Raw genomic sequence first — 12,605 nt, forward strand, 5'->3', positions numbered from 1 at the left:
CACTCACTCACTCACTCACTCACTCACTCACTCACTCACTCACTCACCCACTCACTCACTCACTGTTACATGCAAGGCACATTGGCCTTAATTTAATTTTGATTAATAAAGTATTTTTGAATTGAATTGAATTAATGTTTTGCTTTAATAGATATTGTTTGAGTGAAGTTAATCAGCCTTTAATTGTTTTGGGCTGTGGCCTTTTCTGCCCGCCCATAAATAGGCTGGTTTTGGGGAGCTCGCTCTCTCTTGGGCTCACTCAGTTTTTTTGGTACTCTCTGAGACACACTGTTTTGAAATCTCTCCCTTTGTCCTGGAGCTGTGGCCTGCTGTCGGTGGCCCAGCCACCTCAGGTAATTTTTTGTGAACTTTTTGTAGATTTGTTGTCAAATATTTTTGTTAGTGTCCCTCATATTAAATGGGGGCTCGTCAAAACAAAATCAAATTTTTTTTGTTAGTGTCCCTCATATTAAATTTTGTTTTCCCCAGTGTGTTTGTGTAGTGAGGCAGAGCTTTGGCGTGTGCAAGTGAGACAGCTGCACTGAGTTGGGAGCTTGATTGGCTGTTTGAGGTGTGGTGGCTTGGTAGCTTTTGGTTTGTACATTGGCTTGTTGGTGTGTGGTGTTTTGATTTTGGGTCTAAAAATGAAGTTTGACCTAGATGAGTTTGTTGAAGCACCCACTTTTGAAGCCTTGTGTAAGTGTACGAAGGATCAATTGTTGTTGGTAGCAAAGCGTTTTAATGTTGAGGTGTCTGCACGCGCTAGAAGAGGAGTGATTGAGGCCGAGTTGTTTGCAGCACTGGTTAAACTCGACATTTTTCCTGCTATAATTTTGCCACAAGGTCAACTTGAGTTGCCATCTGAGGCTTCAGTGAAAAGTGATGCTGTTCGTTTAAAAGAGCTTGAGATACATGCTGCAGTTAAAAGAGAGCTGCTGCTACAAGCTGAAATGAAAGAAAGAGAGCTATTAAAACGGCTTGACTTAGAACATAGACAAAAGGAGATTGAAGCTGAGTGTTCAATCTTTAGGGCCAAAATCATTGGATTTTGATGCGAGTAAAAATATACGTTTGGTTCCTCCTTTTAATGAAAAAGATGTTAAATATTTCACATTGTTTGAGAGAGTTGCGCTTGCACTTAAGTGGCCTAAAGATGTGTGGTCTTTGTTGTTGCAGTGTGTTTTGGTTGGCAAAGCACAGGAGGCTTATGTATCTGTCAGTGGAAGATAGTTTTGATTTTGATAAAGTTAAAAGTGCTGTGTTGAGGGCATATGAACTTGTTCCTGAAGCGTATCGCCAAAAGTTTCGCAAATTAAGAAAGCGCTTCAATCAAACTTATGTGGAATTTGTAAGAGATAAGGAAATTCTTTTTGATCGATGGTGTGCATCTAAGAATGTTAAGGAGTTTGCACAGCTTAGACGACTAATTTTGATGGAAGACTTTAAAAACTGCTTGCCAGAGAAAGTTGCCACTTATTTAAATGAAAATAAAGAAGTGGATGTGTCTAAAGCTGCAGTACTTGTTGATGAATATATGTTAACACACAAAGTTAATTTTGAGAACACACAACTTTCAGAGATTTGGAAAAGCTAATGATAATGGAAATAATTCAGTAAAAACTGTTTTTTCACCTGTGGAACCAGTGAAATTGGGTGTGCCAGGTGATAGTGAAGCAAAATCTAATGGACTGGAGTTAAAAACTAATGACCACGTTGCGTGCTTTTACTGTAAAAAAGGTCACATTTTGGCTAACTGTTCGGTTTTAAAGAAAAATAACTCCAAGCCTGTTGCTTTGATTAAAAATGTAAATCATGTTAGTCGGTCATTGTCGTCAAAGAAGACGTGAGTACGCGGATTTTAAACCTTTTGTTATGGATGGGTTTGTTTCTGTGTCTTGTACCGGTGACAGGATTCCTGTGAAAATCTTGAGAGATACTGCTGCCTCTCAATCCTTTATTTTGGAAGGAATTTTACCATTGAGTGTAGACACAGCTGTAGATTCTGAAGTACCGATTCGTGGTTTTTGTATGCAAGACATTGGTGTTCCCTTGCACAAAATCATGATCCACTCCGAACTGTGGTCTAGCGATGCTGTGGTTGGGGTGCGCCCTACTTTTCCAATAGTGGGCGTTTCCATGATCATGGGGAATGATTTAGCTGGAGGTCGAGTATTAGTTACTCCTGACGTTACAACTGTCCCAGTACTGTGCACAAATCCAGATGAGCTTGCTCGTACATTTCCTGATGTATTCACGCCATGCGCTGTTACGCATGCTGCTCTTAAACGTCAACAAGAGGAAAATGAAAATGAGATTGACTTAACAGTTTTTTGTATGACACATCATCTGAAAATGTCTCTCTGTCTAAAGAGAGTACGAAGCAGGACATGCCAGAAGTGAATACATTGTCAATGTCAAAATAACAGTTAATAGATCTCCAAAAAACTGATAAGAGTTTAGCATCTTTGTTTAGGGATGCTGTATCTGAGAATAACTCTGGGTCTATTTCTACTGGCTGAATGATGGGTTGCTGATGCGTAAATGGACGCCATTAAATGTCTCTCCAGTTGAAGAGTGGAGTGTTGTGAAACAAATTGTTATTCCAACTATGTACTGTGAAGAGATACTAGGATTAGCACATGATAATCCACTAGCAGGTCACCTTGGAATAAGAAAAACTTATGATCACATTGTAGTGTGTCAAGGACAGCTTTGCTGTGGACATACGGTCCCACCAAATGTGTTTTTTAAAACACGTACGGTCCCACCAAATGTGGGGTGCAGCTTCGCTGTACCTTCACTACTAATTATTTAAATATAACGGGTTCTTTCTTTTTCGAGTTAAATTAATGCCATGTGACTGAGGTAACTGAGTATTGTTTAATCAGTGACAAGAGACGTTATTTTGTTTGACCCATCAGAATAAATGCGGTCATTTATTTAACAGAATCAAAATTTAACATCAAAACATGTACACTTGATTAGCTGATCTGGTTCTGATTAATAAAACTTGGCACGCTTTACTAATAAGACAACGAGACATTTCTGAAGGCATCGGCATCTAGAAAGATTACTAGCAAAATAGAAGAGTTTAAAGAAGAGATGGATGAAGGGAGGTGTATGTTTGGATTGACCAGAATTGGCACGCTTCTTTCAATCACCAGCTCAAACCTCCGGTACACTTGGCGTGTGACGACTCGTTACCTTCGCAGGAGATGAATCAGCTCCGGTATCGGGTCCATTTCAACGCTACCTTCCAGCGTCTCTGGTTAGAGCGGCTGATCATTGTCAGAAGTTGTGTCGATTTACTCCGTTCAACAAACAGGCTCAGCTCCCTTCGAAGTTGTAGGCCGTTACGCCCGGGTGGATTCACAGCAAGTATCTGTGAGTCCGTCAGAGTTCCCACTCAGGAGTGGAAGACTCCAGAAGGCTTGAGAAGACTCCATCAAAGACTGAAGAGTCAAGAAGTGTCAGAAGAACTCCAAGACTTCAGTAGAACTTAGAAGAACTTGAGAAGACGGAGAAGACTCAGAAAACTGAGTAGACTCAGTAGACTGAGTAGACTGACTCGTTCCAGGAAGTGTCGACTTTTAAAAGAGTTCTCACTTCCGGTCACTTAGGACTTCCTGATTGATTGAAACAACCAACAGGGGGTGGTTCTAGTGATGTCAGAGGGTTATTACAAGTCAACAGAGGGTTCAGGAATGTTTAGGAACGTTTAGTACAGACCGAGAAATGTTATGGCGAAGTGAGACAACGCAGATGCCAGCATTTCTCTTTTTACCGTCTGCTAGGTTTAAAAACAATAAAGCCCGTTCTAATAACTTCTTTTCTGACTGTCTCTGACTTTTGACCGACATCACTGACTTCTCATTTAGACAGAAAATCAAAATGCATAATTACTTTGTAAATAGACATTTACTTTTTGATTTCTAATTTAAATTAGGTTTAAAAAATCATTAATACTGTTTCACAGTTGATTTAAAACGAGTGGTTTACTTCAACATTAGAAATTATATGAACTAAACACACTTTTTGATTATCAAGATATTGTAAAATAGCAATGATAATATAAAAAGAAGAGTGTTCTTTCAATTGATTAGTTCAGGATACAATTAGAAAGTCTCTGGATGAGATAATTTGTATTTCTGGATTCAAATCAATGAAATAACAGTTCCTGTCCCATGAAGGTCTTCAGAGACAGGTTTTGGTCGGAGGCCGAGTTCACTACAACATCTTGCGTCATTTTTTTTTTGGCCAGGGTTAAAGACAAATGTTGTGCGCTATTGTAATTCCTATAATTTTTGTCAAGTGTCAGGAAAGCCTAATCAGACAATCCCTCCTGCTCCATTGTGTCCTATTCCAGCTGTTTGTGAACCATTTGAACGCCTGCTTGTTGACTGTGTGGGTCCATTACCTCAAAATAAAGCAGGAAACAAGTTTTTAATAACAGTGATGTGTACATCCACTCGCTTTCCTGAAGTTTTTCCAGTACGTAAAATAACTACGCCTGTTGTGGTGAAAGCATTAACAAAGTTTTTTTTGTTGTTTGGTTTGCCTCGAGTTGTGCAAACTGACCAGGGTTCTAATTTTATGTCTAAAGTATTTGCGCAAGTTTTGAAACAACTTGACATCAAACATTTTTGTTCCAGCGCTTATCACCCGGAGAGTCAAGGCGCACTTGAGCGTTTCCACCAAACATTAAAAACTATGCTTCGCACGTATTGTTTAGAGTTTGAGAAAGACTGGGATGAGGGAGTGCACCTGCAGATGTTTGCTGTGAGAGAAGTGGTTCAAGAATCTCTCGGGTTTAGCCCGGCGGATCTGGTTTTTGCCCACACTGTTCGTGGTCCCTTAAAACTATTAAAAGATAAGTGGTTTTGTGACGATTCTGAACAAAACTTGTTGGATTACGTCAGCAACTTTAGACTTAAACTAAGCCGTGCATGTGAAATAGCCAAAGAAAATCTTAAAACTGCACAGGCTGAAATGAAGTTTCTGTTTGACAGAAAATCAGCAATAAGAGTGTTTGAACCTGGTGATAAGGTTCTAGGTTTACTTCCTATCCCTGGTTCAAGCTTGCAAGCATGCTACAGTGGACCTTATTTGATTAAAAAGGTCAGTGACAGAGATTATTTGGTCTCTACACCTGATCGAAGACGTCAATCACGTTTGTGTCACATTAACATGTTGAAGCCTTATGTTGAACGAGCGCCATCCCTGCATGTATCTGTCAGTTGTGTTTCTACTCGGAAAACTGAGGCATGTGTCAACTTAAATATGGACATGCAGGCTGAGCTGTCCGGTCCTGAAACTGAAAATTATGTTCTTTTTGGGGCTGACGCTCAAGGCAGATTTTCTAATTCAGTGGTGTTGGAGAACTTGTCCCTCTTGTTGTCCCACCTTGATTTTTCCCAGCAAGCTGATGTTATTAATTTGATTCAGTCTAAAAGGCCTTTGTTTACTTTTTTTCTCTCTCTTTTGATTATCTGTATGGGTTGATGAGAGATGGTTTTGGTTGGCTGCATCATCCCATCCAGTATCTTTGGGTGGGGGTGTTACATGCAAGTCACATTGGCCTTAATGTTTTGCTTTAATAGATATTGTTTGAGTGAAGTTAATCAGCCTTAACTGTTTTGGGCTGTGGCCTTTTCTGCCCGCCCATAAAAAAGGCTGGTTTTGGGGAGCTCGCTCTCTCTTGGGCTCACTCAGTTTTTGTGGTACTCTCTGAGACACACAGTTTTGAAATCTCTCCCTTTGTCCTGGAGCTGTGGCCTGCTGTCGGTGGCCCAGCCACCTCAGGTAATTTTTTGTGAACTTTTTGTAGATTTGTTGTCACTTTGGCCTGGTGGGACTGGTAGCCCTGTTTTCGTCTCCTCTTTTTTTGTAGTAGGGTTTTTCCTAGTTTTTAGTCAGGTGCCCAGTGGCTTTGACGGCCCTGTATAGGGTTGGCCCGCTGTGATACCTTTTTGTTCTGTTTGGCCGGCCCACCAGGTCCTCCTTTAAGTTGTACTTTGGATTTTTTTGTGTTTTTTGGTGGACATGGGAATTGGGGGTTCTTAATAATCTTTTTTTTCCTTTTTCATTTCAGGAAGCAGCAGCTTTAATAAACTGAAAATTGAACCCTCATTTTTGTCTCGTGTCCTCTTTAATATGTTGTGCCCTTGGTGGACGTAACACACACACACACTCACACTCACTCACTGCTTCACTAACGGTCACTCTGTATCCTGTTTGTCGGGTTGGTATGTGTTGGTATGAAAAAAAAAACCTAAACACTTCTAAGGGATAATTGTTCAGATTTAAAAACGACAGTAGAAGGATATATTTAATAAACATTTGGTGTGATTGTATCATGTAATAGGTAAAAGTGGCTATTAATGACACAATCGACTTGCCATAGCCTGCCACTGTCATCTGCCTGGAGCAACCGTCAAATCAGCTTCATTTCGCTGTGCCGCCCTGGTGAAATGGCAACTAATTTGACCATTCAAGTGTATTTATTAAGGGAAAGTTAGACTGAGACAGAGCTTTGCTATAAAGTCGAGCAAACAAATAATTGTTTTAGGTGCTTATCTTGTTAAATTTCGAAGAAATGCACAGCGACTCGTCCTCTGCGCATTCATGTTTACACATATCAGCTTTTGAAATACAGCTGATTTGACCGTCAAAGTGCATTTATTAAGTAAAGTTAGACTGAGACACACCTTTGCTATAATTTCGAGCAAACAAATAACTGTTTTTAAGTGTTAATCTTGTTAAATTCTTGTTAAAAGTCCTCTTGAGCATGCTCCCGCGGCTGTCATTTGTCAGCCCATCGATTTTTGGCACAACACCGGTCCACATTTCCGGGTAGTCAACTGTGACGCATAATAGATGAAACTTATACGGCGAAGCGATGTATTTATGGATTTTTCCACTTTATTAGACATATTTGGACTGATGCGACTTATAGGGTGGTGCGATTGGTACGGCGGAAAATACGGTAAATGTTGAAGTGTACCTCTTCCACTGTTGCTCCTCACCAGCCCTTCTTTACCGTAACGATCATATACGCTCCTCTTGTTGGCTGCACAAGGAAAGTTACACATTTTAAAATAGAAAAACAAAAATGAAAATAAAACTACAGTGTACAATCTGATGCGTTAGCCTTCAACGTTTTAGTTCGTGTAATCTGAGATGATTTGACAGTTGTGACACAAACCATCTGACAAGACTTCATAAGCTTCTGACAACTCTTTAAACTTCCTCTCTGCATCCTCCTTGGTCTCAGGATTTTTATCGGGGTGCCACCTTAAAGCAAGCTTTCGGTACCTGAACATAAAAATGACATATGACGACAACAAGAAAAAGGGTTCATAACAGGCATAAAAACATAAAACTACTGTAACTGTCACATATTTGTGTGGTTGCAGCTGAGAACCAAACTGTGTGTTCTAGCAAACGTATGTACAGTAGGGCTGGGCAATATATCAATATTTTAAAAATACTGAGAACACAAGATGGGACTATATCGTCTATATCAATATTTCTATGTTTCGTTATAATTAGACTTGAAATTCTGTGTAGTTCTTTTTCTGCCCGTCTGCGCTGCCAACTTTTTTTTTTAATTTTTTATCAACATTACAAATGTGTCTGCCAGGGGTATATTAACAGGTACATAGGTAATAGTATTAAAGTATAAAAAAACAATAAGATAATTATAAAAAGGTACAAAAGATAAAAGTCTAAAATGATACAAAACAATCTATTTACAGGTTATATAGATAAATTCACATGACGTTTTTCTAGAACTGAGATGGTTTTCATTGCCTTTTTGTTTTAAAGTCCTATAATAGTGCTGCTGTTTCCCCTACCATTATACAAGCGGGATGCTCCACCCCGTTAAAAGAACTGAGCACTCCGCCTACCAAACCAAACTTGCCATTCCACCTAGCATTATGGGGCTTCTAAGTTGGTCTCTAGATGAATGATCCGATTTTGTTCCTTTGAAGAGCAGCATCATGGAGTTTGGTAGAGCATCAAAAACTACAGCTAAAGCCCCCAGTATACTGCCGCGTACATCCATACGCAGAGGTACACACTTACGTACGCAGAGGTATGAGCGTACCCCCCAGAGCATGTCCATGCAAAGCTCAAATTTTTACGACCGCATACGCTTACGCGGTGTTGCACAATAAACTGCCCAGCGTTGGACTGTTTTGTATGCAACACCAATGTATTAAATTCCCCTACTTCATCCCTGATCTGGCCTTTTCTTTTTGTTTTTTTGCCAAGAGGCAGTGATCTCTTCCTCCTCCGTTGATGCCATGACTGAAATGGTGAGAAATGAAGGAATTTGTCACTAGCGAATTAAACTCAGGTCCAGCATGGCTGCGGGAGGGTCTGGAGATTTCCTGGTGTGCTGGTCTGATGTGTGGACTGTAGAGCCAGCGCTCCCTGTTTTTTTGTTTTTTTTAGATCTTTTTATTAATAACATATAAGCACAGAACACCGCTGAGGCTGCCAGTGCTCGCTTTTTTAAATTTTTTCCAACCTGTCAATCAGTCCAGTAGGCGTGTCAGCAAATGACCAATCGGCGACCTCAATTTGTCCCGAAGGTAAATGCCCCTTGTCTGTGAAGCTGTTCTGCAGCTGCTCGGGGAGTCAGAGTCAGAGAGTCAGAGATTCTTTATCGTCATTCGCACCTCATGTGGTACATGTGGTGGAGCGAAATTATGTACACAGGGTCCCAGTTACATCCAACAATAAAATGTATAAGAAAAACAGTAATAACATCGGAGATATGAACTAAGAAAAACATCAACTAAATATACACTAAGCACTCATAACATAAAACATTGAACATCAGCACAAACATGAACATGAGTCTGTGTGAGCGGATGTGCACGCATGAACACATCAACATTGAAACAGATCAGCAGCAACATGAAACAGTGTACGCTGGAGTACGAAGACTGAACCCTCTGCGTACAGTACACGTGTACGTACGTGTTAACAGACGTACGCAGCAGTATACTGGAGGCTATACTCTTTAGGAGTTGCAGGTATCTTAAATCTGGTCAGTGCTGCCAACTTCACACGGCATCTCCTTCTCCCTCACTGAATACAATCCAGCCCTCACCTGCAAGCGCTCCCCCCGCTTCCTGCTTCAGGTGAGCAGGAGTTTAGCACAACAAGTAAACGGGATATATCAAAAGTAGCTTAGCTGCTGAGCAAAAAGAAAAACAATGGCTGTTATTTGGAAATGGTTTGGATTTAAACTGTCAGATGAGCAGCAGAAAAATGTTTTCTGTAGACAATGCCGAAAGAAGTCCCAACAAAAGGTCGGCACTATGAACCTTTTTCATCATTTAAAACAGCGATATAAGTAGAGTATGAAGCATGTGTGAAGCTGCAGCTCCGACTGTTGACTTCAGCCACCTTCCCTGAGACAAACCACTGTGCAAAACTCATTTAGCCGTGCTGTGCTTTATGAGAGGAACAGTGAGAGGCAGCACAACATTAATAAAGCTGTGGCTTATCATATCACTAAAAACACGGTCCCAGTCTCAACTGTGGAACAAGTTGGCTAAAGACAACGGGGCTAACATCTTGAAGGCAGCGCAGCTAAATAAGTGCCTGAGAATGCAGTGTTTGGGTCACCTGGCCATTGGTGAGGGCAATATTATAATACTGAATCAGTTGCACTTTCTACAGTCGTCTCACTCACAGTACTTGAACTGGATGGTTAAATGGTAAATGGTAAATGGACTGTACTTATATAGCGCCTTTCTATCTTATTTCAAGATACTCAAAGCGCTTTACACTACAATCTGTGCCTCATTTACCCATTCATACAGCACTCTACTAGATCTCTGCAAAGCTAATTGAACAAATCATTCTGAGACTAATCAATGCTTTAGATCACATTCATACACTGATGGGACACACATCAGAGGCTATGAGGGGTTCAGTGTCTTGCCCAGGGACACTTCAGCATGTGACTGCTGGTGGATTCGAACCGCCCACTCTCGCATTGGAGGACGACTGCTCTAACCACTCAGCCACAGCCGCCCAGCCGGTTGTATTCTCATATTTGTATTTTTCTATGAGATTTACACAAGAGATGAACTGATTAAAGGATGGAATTTTGCTTATTTAATCTAATCTGTTTCCATGTTTTATTATTTGCACAAAGAGTTGCTTGTGCTAGAGTAAGGAGTAAGCACTTTGGTTCAATTTGAATTCAATTCAATTAATTTTATTTATATAGTGACAAGTCACAACAGAAGTCATCTCAGGTCACTGAACAGAAACATTCATATATATATATAAAAAGTCAAGTCAGGTCAGATTTATTTATAAGTGTGTTCGTTTCTTCCTTCCATCTATCCATCATTCCACCCATCGATCATATTCTGCTTATTCCAAAGTCGGGTCGCGGAGGCAGCAACCTGAGCAGGGAGGTCCAAACATCTCTTTCACAGCCACCTCTTCAAGCTCTTCTGGGAGGACTCCAATGTGTTCCCAGGCCAACCTAGAGATATAGTCTGTCCAGTGTATCCTGGGTCTTCCCCGGAGTCTCTTCCCAGTGTGACATGCTTGAAGCACCTCCCTAGGGAGGTGTCCAGGGGACATCCTTACCAGATGCCTGAACCACCTCAACTGGCTCCTCTCGATGTGGAGAAGCAGTGGTTCTACTCAGAGTCTCTCCCAGATAACTGAACTTCTCACCCTGTCTCTAAGGGAGAGTCCAGCTACCCTGCAGAGAAAACTCATTTCATAAATGGTAAATGGACTGTTCTTATAAGGGCGGCTGTGGCTGAGTGGTAAGAGCAGTCGTCCTCCAATGCAGGAATTGGGGGTTCGAATCCACCGGCAGTCACATGCCGAAGTGTCCCTGGGCAAGACACTGAACCCTTCGTTGCCTCCGATGTGTGTCCCATTGGTGTATGAATGTGATCTAAAGCTCTGATTAGTCTCTTTAGAATGATTTGTTCAATGAGCTTTGTAGAGATCTAGTAGAGTGCTGTATGAATGGGTAAATGAGGACACAGATTGTAGTGTAAAGTGCTTTGAGTATCTCTATAAGATAGAAAGGCGCTATATAAGTACAGTCCATTTACCATTTATATAGTGCCTTTCTATCTTATCAAGACACTCAAAGTGCTTTACACTACAATCTGTGTCCTCATTTACCCATTAATACAGCACTCTACTAGAACTCTACAAAGCTAATTGAACAAATCATTCTAAAGAGGATAATCAGTGCTTTAAATCACATTCATACACTGATGGGACACACATTGGAAGCAGTGAGGGGTAGAGGATAGGGCTGCAACTAACGATTATTTCAATAATCGATTCATCGGCCGATTATTTTTCGATTAATCAATGAATCGACAAAAAAAAAGTTTTAATTTCCACCCCTTTATTCCAAAATTGAACATTTGACTGACATAGCAATTCACACAAAAAACAGGTTGCTTTTTAGACTATTCTGTTAGTAAAATATTGAATAATAAAAAGTACAAGTTAGTCACATAGCTTAAAAAAATAAATGTACACAAAAATATATACAAATTTATCTTTATACCTGCACAATATGTAGCTACTTTGTAAAATGTGTCATTGAGGGAAGAGTGTAACCTGGATTAAAAGTGTGGATTATTGGAGGAGGAGCAGCGAAATGGAAATGGACTGTACTTACATAGCGCCTTTCTATCTTATCGAGATACTCAAAGCGCTTTACACTACAATCTGTGTCCTCATTTACCCATTCATACAGCACTCTACTAGATCTCTACAAAGCTAATGGAACAAATCATTCTAAAGAGACTAATCAGTGATTCATCACATTCATACACCGACGGGACACACATCGGAGGCAACAAGGGGTTCAGTGTCTTGCCCAGGGTCACTTCGGCATGTGACTGCTGTGGGGTTCGAACCCCCAACTCTTGCATTGGAGGACGACTGCTCTAACCACTCAGCCACAGCCGCCCCGCGAAGTCACCAGCAAAGAAACAGTGGCTGAAAATAGTTTGCAACGCAAGGTAAGAAGTAACTGTCTCTATTAAATCCAAATAAGTTCAATCTGGTCCTCTGGACATTCAAAAAAAAAAAAAAAAAAAAAAACCAAGCAAAAAAATATAGAAACGTTTCGTCTCTCATCCGAGAGACTTCCTCAGTCTGAGGAGCTGTATTCAGCTCAGTCTCTTAAATAGCACCTTCTCAGAGTGGATCAACCAGTTTTGCTGCTGACAACCAAAACCAGCTGATCACATGCTCAAGAAGGACCATCAGCCTAACAATGGATCATTAGCACACTGATGGCTGTTTACTATTCACAAAGGGCTGAGTGATACTAACAATCACAGCATTGTAAGAGGGGGACAATTGAACACGTAGGCCTCCACCCCTGTTTAACGATGGACGATTTCTTTTTACAAAGATGGCCTCCTTTACTCCTCTCTCATGCAGTAGAGGTGGTCAGTTTAAAGTTAAAATCAGACACCACTCTGAGCAGCAGGACCACGCTTTCCACAGAACAACTGTGTCAACTCTTGAAACTGTGCCTGCAGTCAACCTACTTCACATATGGGGAGCAATATTATAGGCAG

At 40.7% G+C, this 12,605-nt stretch overlaps 1 protein-coding gene across 1 annotated transcript in view; it reads right to left on the minus strand.

Annotated features, from left to right (window-relative positions):
• Positions 1-12,605, minus strand: part of dnajb6a (DnaJ heat shock protein family (Hsp40) member B6a) — a gene marked incomplete at its 5' end in the record, with an annotated part of 58,934 nt that overhangs the window by 25,304 nt on the left and 21,025 nt on the right. The window contains 2 exon segments of the mRNA XM_037682067.1: positions 7,004-7,069; positions 7,205-7,314. Coding sequence (XP_037537995.1) covers positions 7,004-7,069; positions 7,205-7,314 — 176 coding nt within the window.

The sequence above is a fragment of the Nematolebias whitei genome, chromosome 9, assembly GCF_014905685.2.
Source record: "Nematolebias whitei isolate Nwh7 chromosome 9, NemWhi1, whole genome shotgun sequence".
In the NCBI taxonomy this organism is placed as follows: Eukaryota; Metazoa; Chordata; class Actinopteri; order Cyprinodontiformes; family Rivulidae; genus Nematolebias; species Nematolebias whitei.